We start from the raw sequence: 14,301 nt of genomic DNA on the forward strand, positions 1-14,301 counted from the left end.
GAAAGGTAAACCAAAAAAGAACCAGACCCAAGGGCCAACAAAGCCTCAGCCAGCCATCAAAATCCATCCCCCATGCATCATGAAAAGAAAAAAGAAAAAAAAAAAAAAGAAAAAGGAACCCCCAAAGACCCAAGAACCAAGAACCCTCCCACGTGTCTCCATACTCAACAATCAACCCCCAAAAAAGCGGCACTAATTAAACCCTCCAATCCAAGTAGGCAAATAGGCAATAGGCAAAGACAAGAGCCTCGCACAAGCAAAAGCCCCCTCTAAGCCCGAAAAGGCGCCCGAAAACGAACCCGACTCGGCAAGGACAGAAAGAAAAAAAAAAAAAAAATTTACAGTTACTAGGCAGGAGAAAATCGGGCCTTACTAGGCGTGAAAATCGCTTAACCGGGTCCCCGGGAATATCACTAAGGTAGACTACCGCCAATAGTGGCCCCAAGGGTTCTTGTAAGTTGTAGCTAGTTCGGACCTCTCAGCTATCGCCCCCTTTGTTTACTTTAGGTTGGCGAAAAGGTGGTTGTTGGTTCATACGAGGGTGGATTAGGGTCCGTTAAATTAAAAAGTGGATTAAGGTATGGAGCTGGGAAATAGATTTTTTACCTTTTTTTTTTTTTCTGGTTTTAATTTCCGAGATGGGGGTGTTCATATTATTTCGTTGCTCGGAGGGCATGCTAGAGCTATAGTGGGTTAAAACTATTACCGGGTGGATTGGTGCGTTTAGGAGATGGAAATGTGAGACATCTTTTTGGGTAATTTCAATCTGATTCGTGATTTGTAGTTTCTAGTCTGTTAATTTCTGAAATAGGAGGTTTCGACTCCTGAGGAGTTCACCCCTGGTTTACTGATGCTGTCATGTAGGGGTATTACGTGATGGAATGTTGCGATCAAAGGTGGTTCTCTCGTCAAATGTGATATATACTTCGGTTCTATATACTTCTGGATGAGGTGTGTATATATCACCTGTATATGCATGTATGATGCAAGGGCAACGCAAGATAGAAACGATAAAGCGGAAAATAAAAACAATAGCAAAAAAGAAAAAAAAAAAAAAAGGACATGGAGTATATACAGACACCCAACACCGAGCTAATGCAAAGGTTAAGGAAAGAATATAGGTAATGTGTACAAAACAACAAGGAAAGGCTACCAAGGAATGACTTTTGGCCGGATATTAAAATGGTATCGAAGGATGGTACCGCCCGCCTTTCCTAAACTCCGATGAAGAATGCAGTCAAACAGTCGCAAGAAGTCCCAATGGAAAGGAATGATGCTTTGAATGCTTGTAATAAAGCCCGAGATGCGATTAAAAAAGTGTGTGTAGTGGAATGCAAAAGGAGTGTAGGCTGGTGATTATCGATTGCGAATCGGTTGGGGGCGTTGATATGTTGTGTTTTTGATGTTTAAATCTGAGTCGACGATCCGATCAGATTCGGCTGCGAGATGCTCGCCGCCTGGCCGCCGCGAAGCCGGTTCTTCCGGAAGAATGTCAGTCTCCGGCTCAATCTTCTCGTCGGCGGCATGAAGCTGTTGTCGGTCGACATCATTGACATGGGCCGGGCACGAGGGGCTTCGGCTGGACTCTCCGATCCCGAGAGCGAGCCAGCGCGGGAACCCGGGGCGCTGGTGTCCATCATCATCAGGGTGGACTGGCGACGCTTGCTGCGGATCTTGTCGGCGGTGTTGCGTGGGTCCAGCTGGAGGGAGAAGTCTTCTTTAATGTCGTCGAGGGCGTGGGAGAATCGACGGAGGAGCGTGGAGGGTCTGTCCCCATAGAGCGATGGCTCCCGCTGTTCCAGGCCGTACATTTGAGGGGGGGTCGATTCGGGGGAATCAGATTGTAATGGAGTCGAGTAGTAGCGAGGGCATTTTACAGGCTCTCTCCGACGAGGGAGGGATGGGAAATATGCCTGAGGATGTTGAGAGATAGGACTGTTGGAACCGGAAGAGGACGAGGAGGACGAGGAAGTCAACATCATTCTTTAAAGTTTGTCGATAGGATCGAAGAGCGCCAATTGATTATCTGAATTAGGGAATTCTTGGCTATTGAGTGGTGATGTACAAAAAAGTCAGAGGAGTGTTGATAACGATAGCGATAGCGATAGTGATAGTGATAATAATAGCAGGAGGAGAAGTGATGATGGTATGCAGTATTCGAGTAAAAATTCTCAGCCCAACCCAAAGCCGAGTCAGACAGTTCGTCTGATGCCGGTGTAGGGATGGGCTGGGGGTTAAGAAATAATTATAGCAGCGATTGGAAAAAAGACTAAAGGAGGGAAAGTGGAACTGTTCACTCAACACATTGTTAGTGAGTGGCTCAATACTGGATCGGTATCTTGGTACGGCTGGTGTATGTACGGATCCGTATCGGGACGGTCTCCACGTCTCTAATGTGTATGCACTCGTTCTGGTATTTTGATTTTCTTGTTTCTGTTCCTTTTCTTCTTCTGGTGCTCTTTATTTTTAAATTACTTTCTCTATTAAAAAAATAAAAAATAAAAAAATAAATTATTTTATATTCTCTAACGTGATTTACTCGTCTTAAAAACATCATTACATCGACAGTGACTACGGACTGACATGGTCCGCGGGGTTGACCACCGGGGCTTGTTTCGCATTTCCCTTGGATCATACAATGAAAAAAAAAAATATCGGCTTTAATCTATGAGATCTCGCTCTGTAACGTCGGCGGTTGCCTTGGGGGAACCGACCGGTGTTCATTGGCCGACGTGGCGGCTGGCAGCCCGTCCGCCACGGAACAGATTGATAATGACTGAGATCCATCGCAAAGTTCTGGTTTCAGTTGGAACATGGATAGAGAACGAGGTACCCAAGTCTCCGAGAAGGTGGTACATGGTAGGACAGTGTAATGGCAGTTGAGAGAAATGATCTATCTTATGGAGTTTGTTGTTTATGAACGGGAAAGGAAGGAGAATACCGAATGGTAAGGGGAAAACCCAAAATAATCAAGAACAAACAATACCTATGGAGTAGCTAACAGGAGATGGGACCACAATCCACTGGGGGCCTCATTCCATCGGAAGCGCGGGAGTTCACGCAATAAGGATGCGAGTCAGGACCACCTGTACCCTTCAATTCGAATTTACTGGCAGAACTACAGGCACGGGGCACACACACCATTCGGACCGGAATGGTGGAATTCTTTGTCTCATTTGGGATGTGTCTGGCATCATTCTTCTGGCCTCCATGCATAAACATACACCTACCTATACTCTGTATCGAGTTTCCTCAGTTCTGCAAACGAAGGTGGTACAATTATGCATACATCCGTCCCAGCCCTGACTAACGTGATACATACTCCGTACGGAGAGCTTCGACTAGAAAATTCCTGGACTGGGTCAGTGTCGGTAAAAATAATCTCTCTGTAACCAATGACCCTGCCCACCTGTGCCCCTAACGCATTAGCGTTCAATCAGCCACTCTGAAACTTGCTCGTCATGATTTCATCGCAACCCCCACAGCCACAAGGGATGTGGATCGTTTCTTGGCCTCCCCCCGGCATGTGCGCAACCCGTCCAGAGATTGGCTGCTAGGACACGAATTATACTGCGAAAAGTAGACACTAAAGGGACTAAAACCCTTCTTTCCCTAGTCCGGAAATTGTAATATGGGATGGATTCTGCGAAAAGGAAGGTTTTCGGCGTCCGCCGCCAACAAGGTTCGTCGATACCCACTGCTTTGGGAAAATTCAATCGGTCCTGGCGGCTGATGTTCAGCCCGTCATGGCGAATTCTCTACCACTCCTTTCGCGCTGGTTGGCCTGGTGATTGCTCATTGGAGAATTGAAGCGTCGACTAACCTAAGTTCGCCGATCACGGCACATTTGGCGCTTGGGAGGGCCCCATGGCTCGCTGGTCCGCGTATGTACAATGCCGTAATCATGCATGGTCGTTACGGGAATTTGTATATTGGGTGACATGAGTCTAAAACAGTCTCACCCATGGTGCTCACTTGACAGAGACGATCCATGGATGACAGTTGTGGTTCTCATGGACCAAAGTTAATCTTTTCTCAATTGTTCGCCTCTCCATACCAACCCAGGAAAGAAAAGTTTATATGAAAAAACAACGACCTGAAAATAAAAAAAAAAAAAAAAGGAATCTCCCCGACTGGGAGTCGAACCCAGGTCTCCCGCGCTTGTTCTCGTAAGAGATGACAAGCGGAAATCATGACCGTTAGACCATCGAGGACTTCTAATTATAGAAGATGTTTACTATTTTATCTTATAAGCAGAATCCTCACTACCTTACATTCTACAGTTCTGACGGTGCATCTGCAGCATCCCACGTCAGCCATTCTAAATAGAACCCCATAAATCCATACAACAAACCAATAAATCCCTGGTGGATCCAGTCCTACCCACAGCAATGCATAAGAAAACACAGCACCCCAAGACAGGAACCACATGCAATGAAACCTTTCCTCCCATGCAACCCATGGAACCAAGACAATCCCAAACAACCCAATCCACACCTCCCCAAGCAAGGACAATACAAACACGATAAAATACAATGAGTTGGAGATACTCAAGTTTCACAATAACCCACACACGGGCATTCCAGAACGTTCCCACTAACTCGTAAGCCCGGTCGTCATCAATCAGCCACTCAGCGGTCCCCACTTGATCTGCCGAAGCCTGCTCCAACGGAACGATGACAGTTGGCCAGGACCGGCGCGCGAATGGGGCATCATCGCTTGTCCGGTGGACTCCATCTGGCATCTGGTGGACAACAGTGCTTTGGCCGTGCCATTTCCGATTGGCTCCTGCGTCTAGGAGCCTCACCTGTCACTCCGGGAACCACGCGGCTTTGCGGACTTCACCCTATAAAGCGTCGTATGCTTGCAGCAACCGATGCCATCTGATTTGCTACGGATCTTGTCAGTTAATTGGGGCTGAAGCTTGTTTCACTGGCCATGTGTGATTTTACGCTGCTGCCTGGGATGTCTGATGATCGGCCGATTTGCCCGTCCTCGGTAAAGGAGATCCGGGGAGGAGCCGAAGGTGGAGGTTATCGGGAGTTTCTTTCTTTGGATGCTGCGATACTACCTAGTCGGTCAATGGACGGCAATGGGTGTGTTCGTTGGTGGTACTTTGATATGTCAAAGCCGAGAACGAGTCTACCGTCGAGGATGAATACCGAAACTAGAGCAACATCATCCACCAGTCATCCCCACTACTCCTTTACTTAGTAGTATCGTCATGCATCCACCAACATTGTTGAATGTGAAACGCAGTCATTGTACCGCGCTAACATACAATGGTACGCCAGCGCCTGCCAAGCAACGTCCTATGGTTGGAAAGGTTCTAGAACTCGGACCAACCCATGTGAGAATATTGATGCATAGAGCGTCAACTCCGAGAGGCTGCATGCGCCGCTTATCAGGAGTTTATGATGCTCTGCAGGCAAAACCTGATCACTCATCCATACTGGTCTGGCTAATACATGAGCAGAAGTCCTTACACAGTTACCTGAGACCTCAGTTATGACCGCGAATACCCGAGGCTATAACATGATAATGACTCCTTGGCACATTTACAACACTTCACTAATGCATTGAGTAGGCCAAATCTCAGTGAGGCTACTAATTCATCAAAGTACAATGTATCATGACAATATCATCACTACGTTCCAAAAAAAAAAAAAAAAAAAAAACTATAGCGAACATTGAGGACGGAAATGCAAACTCTGGGGTCCAGTCACTAGTCTAGCTCAGGAATGATTCTGATCTACTTAGTTGTCCGTTCAATTGCGTTCCAATTCACCGTTTAGCTGCTCCAGATCCACTCGTGATCTGCAGTAGGTCATCTCGCTCAGCTTCCATCCTGCTAGACATTTCTAGTATCTCCAACGGTCACATATCCAACAAACTCGCAAGTAACACTTGGAGATACAGCCTATCGCTTCCTTTCGTTCCTCTCGGCCGTTATACCAAGCTTCTCAAACCCTACACAATTGACCCTCAATGAAAGAGCCAGACTAACATACCCTTTGCGCAAGTAGGATTAACTCTCAGGATAGCTGGTTAGAGGTATACTACGTTGACGAGCACTTTACACAGCAATCGAGCACCGCATACAAGTAGATTCTCGGCAGAAAAGCATACTACGTATTAAGAAAAACAACCAACACATGCCCCGCAAACGATCCCAACACAATGAAATCAAAAATAAGCTACATAATTCTCCGAAAATATATCAATCCAAAGCATAACAACCTTCTAACCCAAATGTAAATTCTACACGTGCATGTATATACATAGTATAATTTTTATCCCCGATAAACAACCTTCCCCGATAACAAAAGTCACATGTGCCCCGCACTCCGCAACGCAAAAAAAGCGCCCAAAAAAATCCCCCTCCCAAACCACCACCACCTCAAAACAACCACGCAACTCACTCCCCAAAAAATGCCCGTAAGCAAGCCCAATATCCTTTTTCTCAATTTCTCTAAACTAACAAATCCGTCCCCAACAACAGCTCATAATCCTAACCGGTTACCCCTGCTCGGGGCTAACTCACCGCGCGAACCAACTCGCAACAGGCCTCCAAGAAACCCAAGAAGCCGTATTCGCCGACGCCGAGAAACCGCCCTACAAAATCCACGTCGTATCAACACATGACGAAAATCGCCCGCGCACAGTCTATGATCATGCGCGCACGGAGAAGGAAGCCCGCGGTGTAGCGTACACGCGGGCGCGCCGCATGCTAGGAAAGGATAGTTTCGTGATTCTTGACGGCATGAATTATATTAAGGGGTATCGGTATCAGTTGTGGTGTGAGGCGAAGGCGTTGGGTACGACGTGTTGTGTTGTATGTTTCTTTGTTCTTTCCTTACCTCCTATCCATGAGCAGAAACTAACAAGAATACCAACAGGTCCACGTCGGAACACCAATCGACCAATGCGTCGCGAACAACGAGGCCCGAATCCAGCGCCAGTCTCAGTCCCAGTCCCAATCTCAATCGGAATCGGAACCTGAACCTCAAGCCCAATCCGAAACCACAACACCAGCTACAGCTACAGCCGCCGAGAAAACCACAGACCCAGAACAGCCCTACCCACCCGCCCTCCTCCAGAACCTTATCTTCCGGTACGAAGAACCAAGCACACACAGCAGATGGGACAAACCCCTATTCACAGTCCCCTGGAGCGACGAAAAACCTCCAATCGCCGACATCTGGACCGCCCTAACAGGCATCCAGCACCCCTCAACAGCTGCCACCGAGACTATGGACCAACTCCCAACCCTAACCTCAGCACTCACAAATACACACCTCTCTTCCGCCGCATCGATAGCGCCCTCAACAACAACCAAAGGAGGGGGATCCTTCCGCCGCGAACGCCCGAAGATCAAACCCCACCTTGCAACCGTGCAGCCGACGTCTACCGACTCGGGGCTCCTCTATAGTATGGAGAAGCGGACGTCGGCCGTGGTATCTGCGATTCGGAGTTTCGTGGTTGAGAATCCGTCTGCGGAGGGTGCGTTGGCGAAGGCCGGGGATGATGCGGATGGGATTAGAATTGTTGTGCCAGAGGTGGAGACAGCGGTGTTCATACCGGCGCATGTGGCGATGACGGCGACGACGGATGAGCTCGGTGGTGCCGGGGGGATTCTGGCGGTGCCTAGGTTGCAGAGATTGAGGAGGCAGTGGATTACGTTGAATCGGGCTTATGTGGCGAAAGTGGCTGGGGGGGATAAAACTAGTCTGGGGGCGGAGCAGGTTGGGGATGCATTTGTGAGGTTCTTGAATGCGGATTTTGCGGGAGAGGGGGTTGCTTGATTGGTTATCTTTACTGGATTTTCATGAAGCGAGAAAAGTTTGGGTATCGGTGTTCATGAGCGTGGATAGAGTATAGATCGGGTTTGATTGCTGTGTTACGGTTTACGAATGATGATCTGATCGGATTTTGGAACTCTAATCTTATATCTTATTGTGTCTTGTAGACTGGAAGCTTTCCTATCAAGTGGTTTTGTTTTTAATGAGCAAATAATAATGAGGTAGTCTGATGTTGATTTGAAGTTTTTAGTTTGATATAGACAGAAGGGGAATATATAGGCGAAGAAGCAAAGCATCGACAAATGAGTAGGGGAATCAAAAAGAATATCCAGGGTATTTCTTTATATCCAGTTGGCAACCAAAAACCAGTCCACAGTAAACAGAAATATAAACAAGAAAGGGCAAAGCAAACAATTCTAAGTATCCTAAGGCACCGAGCCATTCCCACCGAACCTTTTTTATATTTTTTTGTCTTCCATTGTCCCAACCAATGTATGCTGATTTTCTGTGTTTTCACTTCTTTTTTTTTTTTTTTGTGTGTGTGTTTTGCAAATGGAAATTTTTGACTTTTTGAGAATAAAGCACCAACTGAGGAGGAATGTTACATGGAACAGCAAGCCGTCCATGTCAAAAAGAGAAGGGGAAATATTTCCGATGGAAATACTAGTTTAAAAGGCCATGCCTGGGGGCATTTGTGGTAGATTGCAGCATCCCTGCTCCAGCCGCCACAGTGACAATCTCTAGGCTGCTACTAATCAAAGTGGCAGCGCGATGAGAAAGGACGATCAACTGCCCAGGTCAACTGTGGCAGCTCGGGGAGGACGATGGTCAGAGACACATCGCTGCGAAGGTGTGCTCCTGGCAAACCGGAAGGTATGTAAGAGATCCTCTATACAGAAATAGGAAATCTAACAGGGCCGGAGAAGTGAACTCGGACAGGTCCGCGGTTCTTTCACACATCCATAAGGGGTTCTCATGATGGACATCATGAGATGTTTAAACGGTAAATCATCCAATCCTTGGTGACCTAAAGGGAACAAGCTGTCGGCATGATTGTGGCTTCTTAAGCTTCATTCAAGCAGGCAGACTATTGGCAATCTGGGCAGCGGCCTGGCCGGCTTCAATGTGGCGGTAGTTCAATCCCAGAGTGATCAATTCCTGGAGGCTGGCATTCACCTTCTCATGCATCGATGAATTTTGGGGGGTGATGTTGCTCAGCTCCTGGAGAAGTCGGGAACGGCAGTTATAGTAGTTCCTCTCCGCGTTCTGGAGTCTCTGGCTGTGATGGGCGGATGTCTGCTGGGCCGCTTTGAGCGGGTTGGTCTGGGACTGGGTGGAGCGAGTGCGCTTCATAGTCTGCGCTCCAGAAACACCAGTCACCCGACGCTTACGTCCGACGGTTTCCTTCTTTTTAGCAGCCTGGCCAGTAGTTGGGGAAGCATCTGGGGAGCTGGGCCGGTCAGAAGAAGCATAATCGTGGACGCGCCTCATGTGGTCAAAGAGGTTCCACCGACGAGGAAATCCATATCCGGGAATTGAACGGTCGCATCCTTCAAACAGGCAAAGGTGTGGGTTGTCTCCATGTCCATGGAATCCATGGGCTTCGCGTTCGTGGCGGAAGAGGCACGCATTGGAAGAAAATTGCAACTGGGCATCCATGCAGGCAGGCACCTTGCAACGGTATGGCTTCAAGTGGGAATCCAGATATTTGCTGCACACGATTAGCCATATTTCCTCGTAACGGTAATGGATGTGTGTCGAAACTTACTGATAAGCACACTTCTGGGTAGTGGGAGCGTGGTTGCAAGGTTTGTCTCCGTTGGCAAAAGGGCAGTAATACTTCCCATCACTATTTGTAGGCAAAGAATAGTATGGGTGATCCCGGGGATTGCGCAGCTCAGCGGATTCCTTGGTAGATCTCTGCCGGACGGGCTCCTTTGACAGGGGAGGGAAAAACTCTGGGTCCTGCTTCACCTGGGTCTGGGATGGTGGGGTGTGGAGAGCTGGTCTACGTGCATTCTTAGAAGCCCGGATGGTTCTATTGAGGGGGGAAAGGAGATTAGGATCATTCCAAGACATGATCAATACGTAATTGGGGGTCAAGAGGAACTTACTTGTTTGGGTCCTGTTCCGCGAGCGGCGGTGTGAGGGGGAACAACGGGTCTCCTAGATTGATACCATGGCTTCCAACGGGAGTGGTTGTAACATCCTTCAGCATGGCATCTTCGTGGGTCATGAACGATGGGTATCCGGGGTGAGAGCATGAGGAAGTAACAGAGACATCATTACTCGCTTCCGTCAAAGGGGGTGAAACGGGCACAGGGTGAAACATGCTGGAAGAAAATTGTTCAAGTGGTGATCCTTGGTAGTTTCTGGTGTCTGTCACCATGGAATTCCAAGCATCGCTAGCAGCCAGATGGCTGTCGTCTGTGTGAGAGCTGTGGCTAGACAGCGCATCATCAGTGCAGGACTGGTTCCCGCTTTGGCCGGAGACATCATCATAAGCAGTCAAGTCCATCATGGAGTATGGGCTGAAATCTTGAGGGTGTGTGAGATCCATGTCATTATCATGAAAGCCTGGGTATTCAGATCCGGTGTGATACATTAAATCACCGGGGCCCACGGTGGAAGGCATCAATTGATGGGACAAATTGAAAGACAACATCTGTACATCTGGAGATTCTGGCTTGGTGGATGGGATGACACCATTGTCTAGTGAGTCCACATCGCCCAAAGTCCATGACGGCAGTCCGTGGGGAGTTCCATGGCTTTGATGTGTACTGGAGCACAAAGAGAAATTGTCCTGGCTTGAAAGGTCATCATCCTGGATCGATCTGGAGGCCATGTTTGAGATTCCTGGGATCAATTCGGTATGCCTGGGTTGAGAGATGTGGTCCATGTTCTTCAACGCTGGCTGGGACAGAGAAACCTGTTCTGGGTCGTTTTTGATGTGGCAAGGCATTGTGATATATTTGAGATCCAGCTTGGCTGGGAAAGTAATAGCAAGCACTGTAGGAAAGAACTGTATGTCAGTAAATAAACCTTCGCATTTATGAAACATAATCATTGACATTAATGAAAAAGCACATGTCCGCGATCCAAGAGTGACGTCCTAAGAATCGGTTAGTTGACTGAGCGATTGCCTGAGAATCATCGAAAGTACCAACCAAAGAACATATGATCCATTGATACTATCACTAAGGTCCAGGCTAAGTGACGTGAAAATCCAGGCAACTATACACACAATGGCCAGACAAGAAGCGACAATAAAAGCACACCGACATGGTGAGGTCCATAACGCATACTAGGTCCGAGCTACACGCCGTGTAGTGATCCTTCAGAGATTTCGATGACCAGTACAATCCATAGAGCATTAGTCCGGAAGACTACAAGACCTGCGAGCAAGGTGTAGTAAAGGTCAAGACATTATCAGGTGCGAGAAAGTTCTGTCTCCATTGGTGCCGACAATCTCTTCAGGGGTTCATCAATTCCAGCAAGTATCATTGAATCATCCAGGGGTGGGGCGATTAGGGCATTGTGATATTGTGCGGTCCAGGGCAGGTCAAGGCTGTAATACATTATAAAAATCCTCAGGGCGGTGGGTCATGTCCATGATGGTTTCATTAAAGTCCAGGGGGGTATCCAAGGTCAATATAATCCAAATTCTCTTCTCCGGGTGGAGAAAGAGAGTCCACGGGTCCAGGAACGGTATAAAAGAATCCAAGTGGAGTTGAGTGTGCAACATTAAACAACACTCAATGTGTCCAGTCTCACAGCGGGCGCTGGGACAAGAATTGTTTCCATGGTCATCATTATTCAAGTTACCGCCATTGAAGACGGGGCAAGTGTCCAGCACGGCAATGTAGATAAAGCAAATCAGGAATCCAGCAAATCCGGTAATACGATATAGCACGGGTCGTCCACAGTCGGTTGTCCAGGGTGATTTGTCGAGATGCGAGACAAAGAAAGGAAATGCAGAAGTAAAAACAATAACACAAAGGAAAAATCAAGGGGACTACCTGTTATTTGTCGATGACTGCTCAGACCAAAAAGCCTGGGAGTGAAGACACAAAGCACAAACAAGGCAAGTCCTATCCTGGAGAATGGACTGATATCCAAATGGGTTGAATGGTAGACCAGAGGGAAGTTCTTCTTCTGAAGACCAAGATCCACGGGTTGGACTGGAGAAGTAGAGAAAAGAAAAGCAACAAGCCTTCGGTAAAGTTGTTGTGGGATGGGATGTGGGAGTATGGAAAAAGGGGATCAGCTGATTTGACTGTGACAAATCAAGCACGAAAGGAGTATAGTGGAGGGAGGTGAGTAAATGGAGGTATTGTATGTATGGAGACGGATGTATGTATGTATGTATGAAAGTAAAAAAGTGGAGTGACGTTAGGGGGTATCTCTTGTCAAAACAACAAAACAAATTCAAAGTTAAGGGTTCTCCTGAATCCTTGTTTTCGGTTCTGTCCTGGAAATGGCTTCTTTTGTTGGGAAACTGATTGATGTCTGAAGTAGGATTAGAAAAGATCGAGAAAGAATTGGATCAGGAGGGGGGGGAACGACGGCTTTTTAGATGCTTTGGAGGGAGGAAAATGGCAAGCGTGGGGTGGATTCGCAGCGTCCGAGCGGCGTGACGGACTCGCATTCTGCAGCAGTAGCGGCGCCTCACTGGGCGGATGGCGGGCGATGATTTGGTGCTGCGCGACATGGCGGTGATGGTGGTGCAACATGCGACGGTGTTGAGTCGGCCAATAACGGAGGCTTGACGTGGCAGCGGGACGAAGGATCCTCTTTCCCGTGGTCCATTAACGGTACTTGCCCAATCTGGCGGTGAAGCGGGTCCCACTTCGGCCCGTTCGTTTATTGGCCTTAAAAAGGGGTCCTCATCCCGTCCATTGCATCATTGGAGGTGAATCTCCCTCCCGCGACTAAAAAAGGCGTTCGCCAAAACCCAATCCTGCAGGTATATCTCGCGTCTTCTACGCCTATCATCCTCCCCCCACTCCCTTCCCATCTTGTTTTACGACTCCCCTATTGGGGCTCCACTTCTTCCTCGTGAAAGTTGCACTTGACTCCCTCCCATCGTTTGGTTGTGAGCCCTACCACGTCAAACCCCTCCATCTCATCGGGGAACATCGAAGAGATGTTGCTCACCTGCATGTCACTGCGGAGAGGAGGGGTTGCGATACCAATAAACCCCTCCATTCACCCTGTCTGACACTTTGCGACTTCATCTTGCAGCACGTCTGTGCCAACATGCTTCACTCATGGACTGGATGAGAACGAAAGTACATCGGATGACAGGGAGAGGGGTTCCTGTTTCATGACAACACAGTAAAAAGGGGCTTGCCATGATTGATTGCTCTTTTTTTGCTTATTTCACACACATACAATGTGTCACTGCTAGCCATTACCTTCTTTACACTTCGACTACCAGTGGGTTCGCCAATGGGCTGCCCCATCAAGCCCACGTTGGGCAGCAATGCATCTACCAGAAGATAATAATCGGGGCCGTCGGGAACCTTATGAGAAATGAATAAATTTATTTGATTGTTTAGGATGTAGCCTAGTCATGGAGATAATCTTTTTAATTTTTTTTTCCCGAAATGGAACGTATCATATTGGTCGTCTACTATCATCTATAGACTTCCAGTCAGTCATGAGGTTCAAACTTAGATGGATAACAATGAAAGTAAGAATGCAATGACAGGCAGAGACAATATCAGACAAAGGTGAAAGATGGTATAAGGTTGTCGTTCAACGGTCCGAAGACCTCAGGTGAACTATGCTTATAAAAAATGGTGATCATCATAAAAGGAAAAAGGGGTTTCCAAGTCTCCGCCGTCGTATCAAATAATTAGAGAAATAAAAAAGAAAAAAAAAAATTGCTCACCTATTTTTATTTTTATTTTTATTAATTTTTAATTTTCAGGAGACCGAATAATGATCAATTATTGAACCGGACCTCTCATATTGTCTCAGCCAGGGTGTCAGAGCTCTGCCAACATCAAGGCAGACGCAATCCAGACCCGGCGTAAAGACTGGTGTTGGTGTTGGTGTTGTAGTTGAAAGAAAATGTGTCGGAAGGAAAAGAACAGGGGAGATTCAGCGTGCGTGAAATAGTCCAAGCGAGCGGTCATGTGACTGTGGGCGCTTTGCACTGTTTGCATCTCCACATGGCAGCCCGAGCCCTAGCCGTCTCTTAGGTCAGCAGACCCACCCGCCATTCGGCGTGTTGGTCTGCCTCACCTCAACGCAAATTCCCACTTCAACGCAAAATTTGAAGCTATTCAGAGATTTTATCTACCACCACCATGCCTAATTCTTATTCTGATATTGAGAAACGAATCCTAGAGGCCTGTACAGCTGCTCAAGGCCAAAAAAAACCAAATGTCTCTGCGTTGGCGCGTCAATTTGACGTTCCTTATTATCGACTCAGAGCACGTATTCATGGCCGAGCTACTCGAAATACACGTCCTATCTCAACCAAGACCCT

The 14,301-nt window shown here is 47.6% G+C and overlaps 4 protein-coding genes and 1 non-coding gene across 5 annotated transcripts; 1 reads left to right on the forward strand and 4 right to left on the reverse strand.

Annotated features, from left to right (window-relative positions):
* Positions 1-1,036: 1,036 nt before the first annotated feature.
* Positions 1,037-2,227, reverse strand: BDV27DRAFT_139268 (uncharacterized protein). The gene has a single exon (XM_032069419.1). The coding sequence runs from the start codon at positions 1,980-1,982 to the stop codon at positions 1,407-1,409; it is 576 nt and encodes a 191-aa protein (XP_031920548.1). The 5' UTR covers positions 1,983-2,227; the 3' UTR covers positions 1,037-1,406.
* Positions 2,228-4,125: 1,898 nt separating this feature from the next.
* BDV27DRAFT_t242 lies at positions 4,126-4,214 on the reverse strand. The gene has a single exon. It is a non-coding gene; the product is annotated as a tRNA-Asp (tRNA).
* A 2,218-nt stretch (positions 4,215-6,432) lies between these two features.
* Positions 6,433-7,805, forward strand: BDV27DRAFT_164488 (putative RNA polymerase II Elongator complex associated protein Kti12; the record flags this gene model as incomplete). Its single annotated transcript, XM_032073705.1, has 3 exons — positions 6,433-6,438; positions 6,503-6,835; positions 6,900-7,805. 3 exons carry the CDS (start codon positions 6,433-6,435, stop codon positions 7,803-7,805), a joined length of 1,245 nt encoding a protein of 414 aa, XP_031920549.1.
* A 133-nt stretch (positions 7,806-7,938) lies between these two features.
* BDV27DRAFT_139276 (uncharacterized protein) lies at positions 7,939-8,337 on the reverse strand. The gene has a single exon (XM_032069420.1). The coding sequence runs from the start codon at positions 8,242-8,244 to the stop codon at positions 8,002-8,004; it is 243 nt and encodes an 80-aa protein (XP_031920550.1). The 5' UTR covers positions 8,245-8,337; the 3' UTR covers positions 7,939-8,001.
* A 539-nt stretch (positions 8,338-8,876) lies between these two features.
* On the reverse strand, positions 8,877-10,764 carry BDV27DRAFT_151299 (putative C2H2 finger domain protein; the record flags this gene model as incomplete). The annotated part of the gene is made up of 3 exons (XM_032071346.1): positions 8,877-9,513; positions 9,571-9,840; positions 9,917-10,764. The coding sequence occupies 3 exons, from the start codon at positions 10,762-10,764 to the stop codon at positions 8,877-8,879; spliced, it is 1,755 nt and encodes a 584-aa protein (XP_031920551.1).
* Between the last annotated feature and the right edge of the window lie 3,537 nt (positions 10,765-14,301).

Source organism: Aspergillus caelatus, assembly GCF_009193585.1.
Source record: "Aspergillus caelatus strain CBS 763.97 unplaced genomic scaffold BDV27scaffold_451, whole genome shotgun sequence".
In the NCBI taxonomy this organism is placed as follows: Eukaryota; Fungi; Ascomycota; class Eurotiomycetes; order Eurotiales; family Aspergillaceae; genus Aspergillus; species Aspergillus caelatus.